This window comes from Mirounga leonina, unplaced genomic scaffold (genome assembly GCF_011800145.1).
Source record: "Mirounga leonina isolate KUSES-001 unplaced genomic scaffold, KU_Mleo_1.0 Mir_94, whole genome shotgun sequence".
In the NCBI taxonomy this organism is placed as follows: Eukaryota; Metazoa; Chordata; class Mammalia; order Carnivora; family Phocidae; genus Mirounga; species Mirounga leonina.
In genome coordinates this window covers 36,520,741-36,534,492 of record NW_023270855.1, presented here as the reverse complement: position 1 = coordinate 36,534,492, position 13,752 = coordinate 36,520,741, and the positions used below count along the sequence as shown (strand labels likewise).

Below are 13,752 nucleotides of genomic sequence, written 5' to 3'. Positions count from 1 at the left end.
AGGGTATCATGGTGGCTAAAACTAAGTTGGTGGCAAGGGGGATGGAGAGATGTGACTCAATTTCAAGAGACACATAAAAGATAGAAGCTATGGATGTGGTAGTTTGATGAGCCCTGGTTGCCTTGCCTAGCTCACTGGCCTCTTTCTCTGGCTGCTCGCCTCTCCAGCCTCTGCCCACATCTTCATGATCACAGACAAATACAAGATCCAGAGGACTGAGTCAGCCTTGCAGGGGACCTTTAGTTTTCCTATGAGTCATGAGTGACATCACAGGTCTCTTGGGTTTATTCAGACCAGCACGCATCCCAAATTTTTTTTAAAAGACAGATTAGTATATTTCAGAATCACCTGCAAAAAAGAAAAAAAGAAAAGAAAAGAGTGAAACCTAAATATTTTGCTGCGCCACCAGTCCGGTGGGCTGGACAGAGCAGCGATGGGTGAGAAACAAAATAAAGATATCATACCAAGCATCACCCTAGATAAAGTCACACACACACACACACACACACACACACACACTCAGACATGTTTGAGGAAGGCTCAGCCGTCTATGTAGGTTAATACCATTACAGGCAAAAACCAGAGTCAGGAGTAGTGGTAACTGGCTTGGAAGGAGGGATTCCTTTCCCTCTTTTCTTCCTCTCTCTCTTTCCTTCACTTCCAAATTCGTTGCCCGCTTCCTGCCCTTCCGGCCAGTTAGCACAGAAACCTGGACGTGGAGAGAGGTCTCTCCGTTCCAAGCACCATCCCTCCAAGGGGAGCCAGTAAGACTGGAGTACTTCTCCCGGGGACTGAGCCAGGAGAGGCACTAGGAATGGGGGTGACAGGCCAGGAAGGCTGGTGTCACTGGCCCCAGGAGGAAACCCCCAGCAGAGAGCTCGCTCCATGTGGCGGTCAGCTGCAGCTCCACTGGACGGGAAACATGTCTCATTGCACTGTTTTTGGTTTTTTTTTTTTTTTTAAGATTTTATTTATTTATTTGAGAGAGAGAATGAGAGAGAGAGAGAGAGCACATGAGAGGGGGGAGGGTCAGAGGGAGAAGCAGACTCCCCACCGAGCAGGGAGCCCGATGCGGGACTCGATCCAGGGACTCCAGGATCATGACCTGAGCTGAAGGCAGTCGCTTAACCAACTGAGCCACCCAGGCGTCCTTGCACTGTTGGTTGATGCTATCTTCTGATCTCACTTGAGTGAGTAAGAAAATTCATTGTCTTGGCAGTTCCAAAATTGGAATCACCTTGTGGTGCCCAATTATAGTGCATGTTCAAAACAGTCTGACACATTTCAATCCCAAGAGTCTCTTGCTCGAGGGAATAATGCCAGCTAAAGTTCTATAAATGCACAAAAATTGCTTTGTCAAATGTCACAGGCATACTTTCAACTTATAGAGGTCCTCTTGTTATCCTGGATGTTATTTCCTAATGACTCAGGTATCTCCAACCTTTGTATGAAATCTGCTTTGGAATGTGGCACTGTGGGCTCAAGAACTTGGTGCAACTCTCTTTGGAGCTTTGAAATTCATTCATTTTTTTTTAAGATTTTATTTATTTATTTGACAGAGAGAGACACAGTGAGAGAGGGAACATGAGCAAGGGGAGTGGGAGAGGGAGAAGCAGGCTTCCCACTGAGCAGGGAGCCCGATGTGGGACTCGATCCCAGGACCCTGGGATCATGACCTGAGCCAAAGGCAGACGCTTAACGACTGAGCCACCCAGGTGCCCCCCTTTTCTTTTTTTGAGAGAGAGAGCACTAGAGGGTGAGCAAGCAGTGGGGGCGGGGGCGTGGGCAGAGGGAGAGGGAGAGAGAGAATCCCAGGCAGACTCCATGCCCAGCAGGAGCCAGACGCAGGGCTCGATCTTACAACCCCAAGATCGTCTGACCTGAGCTGAAATCAAGAGTCAGATGCTAAACCAACTGAGCCAGCCAGGCGCCCCTGAAGTTCATTCTGAAGGCTGCTGTGCATCTAAGTTTTGCCCAGAAAACTATAGTGCGGTTTTGTTCGGAGTGTTCTAACCTATCAGAGGGGCTGTCTTCTAGGCACCCAGGGGCATCTTTCCCTCGCAGGCGGCATCCGTGTTCTGCCTTCTCTGCTGTGGGCTGGTATTTCCCTCGCATGGGCCCTTCACCTGACTCAGGGGCCTGCAGACGGCGCTCCCCTCTCTGGGTCAGCGTCCCCGCTTCCCAGGCCCTTTGCTGGCCCGAAAGCTCCTCCCACCCGAGCCACTCAGCCCCATTTTCATTTTGATGACTCGCTGGCTATGACAAGACAGATGGGCTTTCTGAGAATGGGAATTTAAGGCCAGCTGCCATGGAGAAGCCGCACTGAAGGTCCAAAACCACTGGCAGAGCTGGGCCACTTCCTCCCCACACACCACGTTGGTGACTCACCTCGACTCAGAGGACACCGATTAAGATAAAGGTCATTTGGGTTTTCAAAGCAGCCTCTTGTTTTTTTTTTTTTTTTTTAAATACCAAAGCTGTTTTAGTTTTACAGCCATCAAAAGGATTTTGTAATCGCACTAAGAGCACGGAGAACTTTTCATCTTTGAGACACTTAAAAACATTAATTAATAAGAGCACGGTACCTGGTGGAAAAAGGAAAAGCCTTGTTGTCTGGACATGCCCTGTTGCCTCTCTCCCACCTTCCAGCTGCTTTGGGACACACCCTCACGGCCCTGCTTCCCTCCAGTGTATCTGGGCTTCTCATCTTCCCATGAACACAAAGGATTTCATCTCCATGTATAGACTCATCGGGATCACCCCCTCCTCCCCCACCACTGGCCTTGTCTCTGCCATCCTGTCATCTAGCTTACCTAGCAAGGTCTGAGCCCCATGGCGTCATACCACCAAAGGGCCAGCACGATTCGGGTGGAAATCCCAGCTACCCTGGTACCATCAGATGCTACCAGGCTTGTCTGAGGCTCTGAGTCAGATGTTGGCTAATGGGCCTTGTGTTGTGTGTCCTGGGTATGTGGCACCGTGCTCCCTCCAAGTACACACTCAGGGCACTGTAGTTATTCTCAATCTGAAACTGACTCTTGCATCCCCGGCCTACGAAGGCCAGTTTCGAGGCAGCCCAAATGAGTCAAATGGAGGCAAGGATGGCTGGTGGGCGTCGGCTTCCGCCGTGGTTCTGCACCCGTTAATAGGCCTGCTGCGTGCAGCCCTGTGGGTGGTCGCCATCTGAGCTGAGACCCCCTCCAGGGAGGCAGTGCACAGGGTGGTGAGGACCGGAGGCTGAGCCAAGGGGCAAAGATGGGCTTGAATCACAGTCCCACTGTCGATTAGCTATGCTGCCACGTGGCCTGCATCCCCGGACTCCGCATATGCCCATCTGTGAGGCAGTTATCCCTCCAAGGAGGTATGCACAGTGTTTAGTACCGTGCCTGGAAGAAGAGCATTCACTCTTCCTAAAGAATGATAGGAGGTGAGGGGGAAGCTGGCCGGCAGAAAACTTTGTGTTTTTGTTTTGTTTTGTTTTGGTCTGGTTTGGTTTGGTTTGGTTTGCTAAAGGCAGTCACTTAGAGAGCAGAACAGATTGTTTGCTACATTTTATAAATTCCTTGTGGGAGAAACAATGAACTTAGAAAACTGAAAACAGTAACTGCTTCAAAGGACTTACCTTTGGGCCAGCTAGCAGAACGGTGGGTGGTGATCCCTGTGTTGCCTGTATTGTGATAGGGAGGGCGATATTTTGTTTTCCATTCTTGCACTTTTCAGTATTTTCCAAATTTTCTGCAATGAGCAGTTGTTATCTGGAAAATCGGGGGGAGAGGGTGGGGGTAATCTTAAAAAAACAGCAAAAGCTTAAACCATTTGGACTGCCGCCAGGAGAGAAATGGCTGATACTCTGCTTCCACTGAGTCTCTGCTGAGACTCCCCTTCCCTAGGGCCACCTCCTCTGCAGCTGGACATTGCATGACAGCCAGAGACCTTGATTTCCAAATTCTAAGGGAAGAGACTGTTGCCCTGTCTCAGGCCCACCTGGCCAGCTGGCCTTGGGACCATGTCCTGTTTGAGACCTTCCCTTTGACCTTGAGAAGAATGGACCACCACGCCGGGTTGAACCGCCTCTTTTAAAGAATAGAAATATTACTGAACAACCATACTGCAAAGAAACATTTTATCCCATGAGCCTCCTCTCTAGGGGGAGGCGGGGGCTGCCACATCTGAATCAGTAATGACATTTACTGGTGCTGGCCGAGTGGGCGTTTCCCAAGATTGTCAGGACACACTCCATGCTCCACTATGTACCTGTTTGCTTCTCACGCCAGCCCTGTGAGCTGAATGCTATTATCCCATCCTATAGACGAGTAGCACAGGGCTCAGAGAAATGCACGCCAGCCGTGGAACACACAGCCTGTGTGTGATTCTGGGACCCTAGCTGCTACCTGCTCTTCTAACCGCCCTGATTGGCAAGTGGTGGGTCATGACCTACACCTTGAGTGCAGGAGATGACCCTTCTCAGACAGCTTCTCCATGCTTTCCTGATGGCTCACCTGGGGCTGGCCCAGGGCCTGATAAATGTATCTGGGGGGATGTGGGTGAGTACAGGAGCAAATGAGGGAATGGATGGAGGCAGGAGAGAGGGAATGAAGTGCCCGGTAGCTGTTAGGCCGTGCTCTCTTGTGCGTGGAGGAGAGAAGATGTGTCTCCTTTACTTCTCCCAAAAGGACCACTTCAGTCCCTGGGACGAGAGGAGACGCAGGCCTCGGGGGAGGTGGCAAAGGTGTTCGCCAGCTGAGGACTCTGCCTGCCTTGGGAGAGAACATCCGCCCAGACAATGGCTGGCTCCCCGCCCTTGGCCACACCCCTGCACCAGATGGCATTAGCTCTGGGCAAGGTTTCTTCCTCTCCAGTTGTGGGCCTCCCACCCCCAACTCCTTCCTTCCTTTTGGCAGCATGGAGCGGCACGTACAATTTATCAATTATTAGCATACACAATATTTGTTTCCCAGAGGCTGCATGGATGTATGTAGCTGATTTCTTCTGGCCCCTCCCAAAAAAACACAGGAAAAGCAAAGGCATTTTTGGTTTTTTTCAAACCAACATGAACGTGGCCATCACCTTAGTCTACCCCATTATGCTTCCAAAGTTGGTCTGTAGGTAACACCAAAGAGTGCCTGCATGCAGACAACGAAACACCAGCTGGTGGGTTCAGGCGAGGAAGGCGTGCCCCCGGAGGGCTCCAGCTTGCTCCTCAGATGGATGCCCATCTTCTCCCATCCTCCTAGGCCACAGGCTGGTTTGTGCATTCACCACATCTGGCCTTTATTTGAAACTCCACCTCAAAGTATTTCATAGCACGGAATATCTTTCCTTATTAAATTCTCCCCCACATATTTTTTTCATAAAGCAGGCACCAAAAACTACAAACCTACCCGTGGCTCTCAAAGTATCTGTTTATAAACCTTTGGAAACCGTTCGCAATTCGTTAATCACGTTTTCAAAGGAAGTTACAGTTTATAGATATACTAACAAATGCCGTATCCGATGCCTCAGCCCCAGTAACGAGAGCCTCACGCAGGGAAAGAGGGAGTGGGGCTGGTGGATCCAGGATGTGTCAGAGGCTGAATCCGGAGGGACAGGGGACAGCTGGCCTGGGAGTCAGAGATTTGCTTCTGTTTCTGTCACTCTTACACTGTGGCCTCACATCTGTCCTCTCGGGGGGAAAGTAAGGATAGGGGATCAGCCGCACTCACACACAGTAGTCTATCTTGAGTAACAGTGAGATATTTTGTAGGTCACATGCTCCTAAATAGCTGTTAGGAACACTTCACTTAAAATGTACTTTAAAAGTGGTTCATTTACAAGGAGAAATAATAAAGGCATTAAATATATACAAGTCAGAACTCCGATGACCACTTATGCTTGAAACCCAAGCCAGCTTAAAAAAAAAAAAAAAAAAATCTTTAAGAAGGGAAAGGGGTGATGTGGAGAGAATGTAGTTGGTACCTGAAACATCCAAGGGCATAAAGATTTTGGGGCATAAAGATAAAGCTTGATCCAGGCACACACACTGTGTTTTCAGCCCTCTCTCCTGCCCTTTCTCTGCTTTCTCTGCATTGGCTTCATTCTCAGGAAGGCTCTCTCTGAGCAGAAGCAGAGATAGTTATGAGGAGCTCATGTTCACATCCTACCACCTTAATGGTGCTAGCAGATGCGCAGCTCCTTTATCTGGATAAACCCAGGAAAGCATGCCAGGCGGAAGCTCATTTGGGTTGGCGTGGGTTACATCCCCAGCTCTGAACCAGTCTCTACGTCCTGGAGAGATGTGGGTCTCCTCGAATGCTCAGGTCACTTGCCTATCTCTGACCCAGGGTGGTCTTGCTTTCACGAGAACTATATTTACTGAGAAGGGGGCCCAAGGGCTTCCCTGCAGGAAAGCAAGGCGATTGCCCTGGAAAATGTGGGGGATGAGTGGGGGCACTGCATGGCACAAGCGTCTTCCTTGTGGAAGTCTACTCTCTAGCCTTCCCATATGCTCTCTTCACTGGAGAAAAGATAAAGGTGGATCTAGGGTCATTATGCTGGAGTTCACTCCTCACCCTCAGTCTGTTCTATTTTATGCAACAGCCACTGACTTTTCCTTCCCTCATTCAAAATAATCACTCTGCTATGTTACTACTTGCACTCTAAAGGAGCTCACCCATTAATAAAAACCCAAATGGCAAGTGTTTTAGACCAGTTTCACATACTTGGTTAAGCAGACGTTGTAGAGGGGCATTCCTACAATAGAGTTCTGGAGCAGGTATCCCCAGCCCTGCCTGTTTCCTCCAATGAAATGAAATTATTTAGACTCCCTGGTTTGTGGACCAGCCCACTGTGAATGCTTCTTCATACTCTAACCCCTCCAGGTTTCCTGACTATCAAAAGTGCAATGTATTGAATTTCTTGAGTGGTTGTAAGAAAAAAAAAAAATGAAGACAGACATCTGGGAATGGTCAGAAGTCAAGGGTTCTCTGTGGATTACAGAATTGCCAAGTACCATCTAAAAGCACTTGGGTCCTTTAGCACAGGTATGAATTTTTCTGCTGGGACAGTCTTGAGTCCCAGCTGAGCTATAGTCCCCGTCTTGGTGCATAAGATATATACACCAGGAGGAGGTATATGAATGTGACTGTCTGACACAGACATCTTCAACAAACATCTCCTATGGTTTACAGAACAGTGACCTGCTGAATCACCGAATGGGTCTCCTTCATTTCGAGGAAATGACATATTAGCCAACTGTATACAATGAGCCTGTGTCTTGGCTAGCAAGGTCATGGCTCTCAGGAATCATGCTAGCTATATAGTAAGGCTTTATTCTGTGCCAGGATTGTGTTTGTCCGTTTACATACAGTATCTAGTTAATTATCTCAACCTACCATTGCCAGGGAGGTACTATTGTTTTTCCTATTTTACAACTGAGAAAAGGGGAGCATGGAGCAACTGGGCCCCCTGCTCAGGATCACAGGCCCAGTAAGTGGCAGAACCACTCTCACAAAGACAAATGGACATTTTCTGAGAATAAGGGAACATTTGGTGCTTGGGACCTCGGGGGTGTTTTTGAATTTCTTTAGGAGTGTTTGAAATAACATGAGTCTCAGCCATGAAAATTTGGTCAAGGGCTGGTGGTGGGTGGGGATGTCCTGCCCCACACTGGCTATGTGATCTTATCTAAAGTGTCCTTTTACCCATTATTTAACTTGTGACAGCCTCTTTTCCTGTATGTATGGTGGGCAATGAACTGACCTTCGAAAGGCAAAATTAAGGGTGATAAACTGCAAGCAAGTCCTTGGAAAAGAAAGACTGCTTACTTGGCTTTATTGATATCCTTAGTACCTGGTCCTTACGAGGCGTCTGATAAATGTATTTGAATAAATAAATAAAGGAGCATTTTGAAATGACCAAAGGAAGTACTTCTCACAAACAAACCATTTAGAACTAGCATTATGCCGCCCAAAATATTGAGAAAGCTCTGCCTTTTGCTCAGAAGCTGGGCTGTGTGAGCCTCTGGGGCACCTAGTGGCTCTCGGGGATGGTTCTTACCAAAATGGAACTTGGGGGCCGTTAGACAGTTAACAGAGGTCCAAGAGTGGCTGACTGTACATCCTCAAAGGGACATGTCGAGTCTTGTTAGCATCATGCGCCCCCTTCCCCACCACACCTCCTCACTGTGACACATGGGTGACAACCCCACCCAGCCCGTTCCTGTTCCTCCCACTCAGCTCCCGCCTGGATCTCGCAAGGGCCTGAGCTTCCACGAACACACAAAGTTTCCATAACGGGACCCAACTGCAAATCTGCTGTCATAAAAAGTGGCCTCTCAGGGAGCCGCTTCCCCTCCTCTTCGTCTACAGTGGATCCGATGTCCTAAAACTGACCTTGAACATCTGTGAATTGCCTTCAGCACCTGTCTCCAGGAACCAAGCAGTGTCCACAATGGTTACCTGTTGTTTGGGGGCGGGGGGGGGGGGCGTCTGAAAACACAGTGATGCTGCATCTCATTTCGAATCTTACCAATTCCATCCAAAGATGACCAACTTAGGGACAAAAAAGAAAAAAAAAAAAAAACTATACATACATAGGTATTTTTTCCAATATGCCATTGGCCGTATCTTATGAACCGGTAAAGGGGTTGCTTATCTTTAGCCCGCAGTAGAGGGCAGACTTTCCTACATTATAAACATCCCGACCACCATCATCAAAGGCCCTGAGACACAGGAACATCCAGACACACGATCGGCCAGCAGATAAAATGGTAGGGTTGCAGGGTGACTAACACCAGTGATTTAGGGAGGAAAAAACGAAAACCACTCCCCCTGTTCTTAAGACACTCGTGAGGTTTTCCAGAGAAATGCCCTCAGGGCCATTAAATTTGGTGGTGACTCCCAATACCCACATCCACCCCGGGTAGAGAGGCCGCACTTAGCTCAGTCCTGCTACGGCCTGTGTGAGAGCAAGTCCACACGATGTTACCAGGATGTCGAGTGCTACCGTGGAGACCAGTGCTTTTGCTTCCTCACCAAGGAGCACAGGGCCGGTTTGAGACCGGAGGTCGGGGTGGGAGAACTGTAAGACAAAGGGGTAGGACTAGATTTTTGGGAGACCGTAAAAAGCCCTTTCCTGTGTCACGAAGTGGTGGCTTTTTAAAACTTTGGAGTAGAGAAGGATCTCCCCTATTCCACATGGGTGCCATCTGGGCAGGGGGAAATATTTGCTTTGCTTCGGGTGGATTTGGAGGCAACGAGTCCGGTAGGTAAATTCATTTCAAGGAGCGTCGGCTTGTTATTTCCCCAGCTCGGAGCACCTGGCCTGAGCTTTCCTGCCATTACAGTCCCTCAGACTGTGCCCTACTGGGCTTCTCTCCAATGTCCCTCCACTCAGTCCCCATCCGAGAAACAGGGCTTGGGAAGATAAATGCTGCCCTGGTTGATGATCTCATGGAAATTTTTTTTTTTCCCTCTTTCTTTATCTCCCTCTCGCTACCAGTACGAAGAAGGAAAGAAGCGAAGGAAACCTAACTACAGTAGCGTTGACCTCTCTGAGGTGGAGTGGGAAGACCGGGATGATGTGGTAAGTGACTGGTTTTCAAGCCCGGTGAGGAGGGAGCTCCACAGTACCCACTTCTGTACCTGGAGGCCACCCGGGGAGCTGGCCGAGAGGCCCCCCCAGAGGACACCTGGCCACCAGAGGGACATGAAGACAATGGGCTCTTTTTAGGGCACTGGAATTTTATAAGTCTCCTGCTGGCTGGAACGGTTGCAGCTGTCCCCTGACAGGCTCTGGTCCCTTCTGCTGTGGATTCATCCAGACTCTTGCTCGGTGCAGTTTATGGGACCTGCCACCCTCAGGGGAGCCTGGACTGAGCCTGGCTGGGCAGCAGAAGGCTCTGCCCTCCGTCAAGTCAGGATGCCCTGGGCACAGCCCTTGCTTTCGGGGAGCCGCCCAGGACTGAGCAGCCCTGCCTCCCTTCTGCATGGTGGGCAGTCCGTTTCCTGGGCCGTCCCAGGCGTCCCCCTTGCGGCCACACCACAAGAGCTCACACGTTTATTTCCCGCACCAACTCAGCCTTCGGCACTGTATCAAAAGCCTTCCTTACGGCCATGACTTAACCCCGTCCGTCTCCTTGTTATTTCCTCAATAAATAGATTTGTTCAACATGGCTGCCTTTGTGTGAATGTAGGCAGACTGTCCTTAATTAAATTGTCACTTCCTGTGAGTTCCTGCCTGGATCCTTGCTCTTGACTTTCTCTGTGGGGCGTCCAAGCCACGTCCACGGCTCTCTGCCCACACCCTCCCTGACGTGTCCAGGGGCCTGTCTTCAGTTTCACCATGGAGATAGCCATGTTTCCGTCCCTCAGTCTGTCCTGCTTTCTAAAGAGTTGTTGAGGGGAACCATTTGGACTCCCCAGCTGGGTTCTCTTGCTGTCATTATCTTCTCTCCGTGTCCTCTGCTCCCTGGACGTCTCAGCTAGCATAAATCTCGGATTTTCTTCCTGGCCTATAAAATGCAAGAGGCATATCTTAGAAGTGTAGCTGATTTCCTTCATCTGTATTAGGACTCTTGAAACTCAAGTTCAGACAAAATACCTACTGTTTGATAAAAAACAACTTCCTCACCTGTCCTCTTTTCCCCACCTGCTGGTGGCCTGGTACTGGGTCAGCTCAATGACCTCGTAGGGTTTTACATCTTGTTCTTTAAACATGGTCATCAGGGTCTTTAGGTTGTACTGCGCCCAATGTCCACACTCTCCCCTTTCCTCCTGCTTTTACCAAGAAGCAGGCTAGCGCGGTCGTGAGGGACACGGCCCGGGCATTAGCCCGCCTGGGTTCGAATCCCACCGTGGCAATCTGCTGGCTGTTGGCCTCAAGCACACAATTATCCTTTCTGTGCCTCGATTTTGGTTTTTGTCCTTTTTTTTTTTTCCAGTAAAATGAGTATGATGATAAGAGTACCTACATCAGAGAGCTGTTGTGAATCTTAAATATGTTAATATGCTGAAAGATGAAAACGTATGTACACCATTGTGTGGACATGGGGAGTGTCTGTGAGGTGGCTATTCTTTCTACTATTCTCATCAGCATTAATCCTCAGGTAACCTGCTCATGAATGAATGTCCCATGGACTTGCAGCTGCTAAATCGTCTCGTGAGTGTTTGAAGGGCGCGTTCCACTGTTTTCCTTTTTCTTCCATCTTCACTTTATCAGTTGCTTTATTTTGACTTCACTGGACCTTTTTGTTTCCTTTCCCAGAAGGCTGGAACCTTGTCGTCAACATGCCTCCCCCCGCTTCGTCCCATCCATTTGGATCAACATGGGAAGCAAACTGCTTTATGCTCGTTCTCACTTCAGAGTCCTCACATCATGTTACTGGAAGAGATTTATTACTTGGCTCACTCTAGTCATCACCTGCACTCCAGTTAATTTTCAAGGAGCTGATATCTCCTTTTATTAATCGTGGCTTCCTTGCCCTATCTTCTTTTCTCATCGGAGCTGCAGAGCATCGGATTCCCAGCCTCTTACATGTTCTTCACCTTCATCCGACTCCCAGGGGTTTTTGGTGTCCACCTTCAAAGTTCCCACATCTCCTACAAGTTCAGTGCTCTTACTCTGCTCAAACTGGTCTCTCGTGGTCTCTCTGATTTGGGTCTCTTGTCTTAATTCCTTGAGGAACGTGATACACTCAAAGCACATTTTGTGTACCCCACCAACACATTTGGGAAAACCCGGGTCACCATTTCTCTCCTACAGATTTGCACTCCGTTGACTGGAGAATCCTGGAACCAATACAGAGAAGCTTTGTAACATTGACATGTGATCCTACATGCCCATATGTCTACCACTGGGGTTTGCCTGTAAGTGGCAGAGGGCAGGCTTTTGGTTAAGATCTGGGAAAGACCATGAAGTAGAGCCCACTAAGGAGGAAGCAGCTTGAGCCTGCCCAGCTGCAGAGAACTTCTTAGAAGGAGCATCCTACTTCTCTTGGCAACTCGGCTCTTGTTGAATATAATGACGATATTTACAACATAGACCCTGTGTCCTTCCAAAAAAGATGTGAGGTCACATATACTATTAAAACATGTGCAAAATAGACTGGCTAAAATTAGAATCCTAAAAAGAGGAAGAAAAATTAGAAACCGTTTAGAGGTGGATGAGCAGGACGTCTGGCCCAGGCTCCAGGCGACTTAGGCATCACATCAAAATACAATGAGAAGGACAGATCTTTGGGGACCCATAAGCCAGGAAGGGACCCTGAGACATCTATAGCCCTGCCTGAATCACCAGTGTTGGTCACCTCTGGGAAGGAAAAAAAATATATCTTTTAAAATGGAGTTTATCCTTTGGTTATAAATTCCCACAGATGGTTGAAAGACTTAAGGATGACATTTTTCTTACTCCTGTTACCTCTTAGTCTTTCCCAAGCTTTCCACAGTGAACATGATTATTTCAATGAAGAGAAAAAATGAATATAGATAATAATTATCTGACGTACTGAGCCCTTCCTATATGCCAGCACTGTTCCAAGTGCTATATGTGGATGAACATGTTGATTCTACACAACAGTTTTACAAAGTCAGTGTTATTGCCATCCTCATTTTGCAGTAAGGAAACTGAGGCAGAGAACAGATTGGTCCACGGGCACACCGTGTGAATTCCAGCCCAGGCTGCCTGGCCCCAAAGCTCTTGGCCACTTTGTTATGCCTTAGAAAGAGCTCTTGAGTCCAAGAGTCCTTAAAGACTCTGTATCAGTGCCCTCACGGTGTTTCCATGGTGTCCTCCCTGAGGGGTGCCGCAGAGATGGGGAGTCCTTGCAGCCAGCTGCTAAACAAATGCTCGCCATGGGGTGGCGCTGTAGATGCCAGCCCATCAGATTCTGCCTCCGGGCCACCTGAAACCCCTTAGGTTGCAGTGTGAGCCTTTTCTACTGCTCTCCAGTCAACTCACAGTTCTCCTTACCCGCAATGGTTCTGTGGAAAATTTTCTTCGAGTCTTTTCTTTCTAAAGCCCCATATACCTCTTCTCCTGGGGTAAAGTTCTGAGAACTGTGCTCAATTAATTTGTTCTTCTTTACACCTACTCCTGTGTCTCTGCAGCTCGTGCTTGAGCCCTGGGTCGCCAAACCAAACACAGTCACCCCCCGGCCACTACCCGCCCCCTCCCCTCCTCGGACAGAGAGATTGAGAGGATTTTGATTTTGTCATACAGATACTCTGTGCCCGAGTCTGTTTTCATGCTCTGGTTAAACGCTTGCTTGGGAATGACAGACCTGTTAATCTCCTGCTTCTCCCTTCCCTTTAATCTCTTGGCTTGGCCCAGATGGCATGGCCTTGGGGGCCTGGAAGTGCATGCTGCCTGTGCACCAGGAAAGGTGAGGCTCATGTTCTGATGTGGAGAGCAAGCCACCATTAGCAGAACGAGCTGTCATTATATACTTACGCATAAAACCCAAGGCGATCAGTGAATCTCTGGGGGAGAGCTTCCTTAATGAGCTCTAACACAGGAGGAAGAGCTGTAGGCTCACGATGGAACCAGAATCGTGACCACCAGCTTGTAATGTGGGTGCTTTGAAGGGTCAGGGAAGCTGTTGCAGCTCTGGGGTGCAGGCAAGAGAGACAGACTCACCAGGGACTCTGGGGAAGCGCATCTGACCTGGATAACACAGGACCCAGGAGAAGGAGGGTGCTTCCCAGAGAGACCGGGGAGCTGATCACCATTCCCAGAAAACTATTTCCAGCTTGAAGAGGTTTGACCTTTAGTTTTATC

General features: G+C 48.9%; 1 protein-coding gene across 1 annotated transcript in view; it reads left to right on the top strand.

Annotated features, from left to right (window-relative positions):
* The window catches only part of CACNA2D3 (calcium voltage-gated channel auxiliary subunit alpha2delta 3), an 856,401-nt gene that overhangs the window by 653,887 nt on the left and 188,762 nt on the right, over positions 1–13,752 (top strand). Inside the window, exon 18 of the mRNA XM_034997896.1 lies at positions 9,478–9,561. Within this exon, the coding sequence (XP_034853787.1) occupies positions 9,478–9,561 (84 nt within the window). The remainder of the gene's footprint in view (positions 1–9,477; positions 9,562–13,752) is intronic.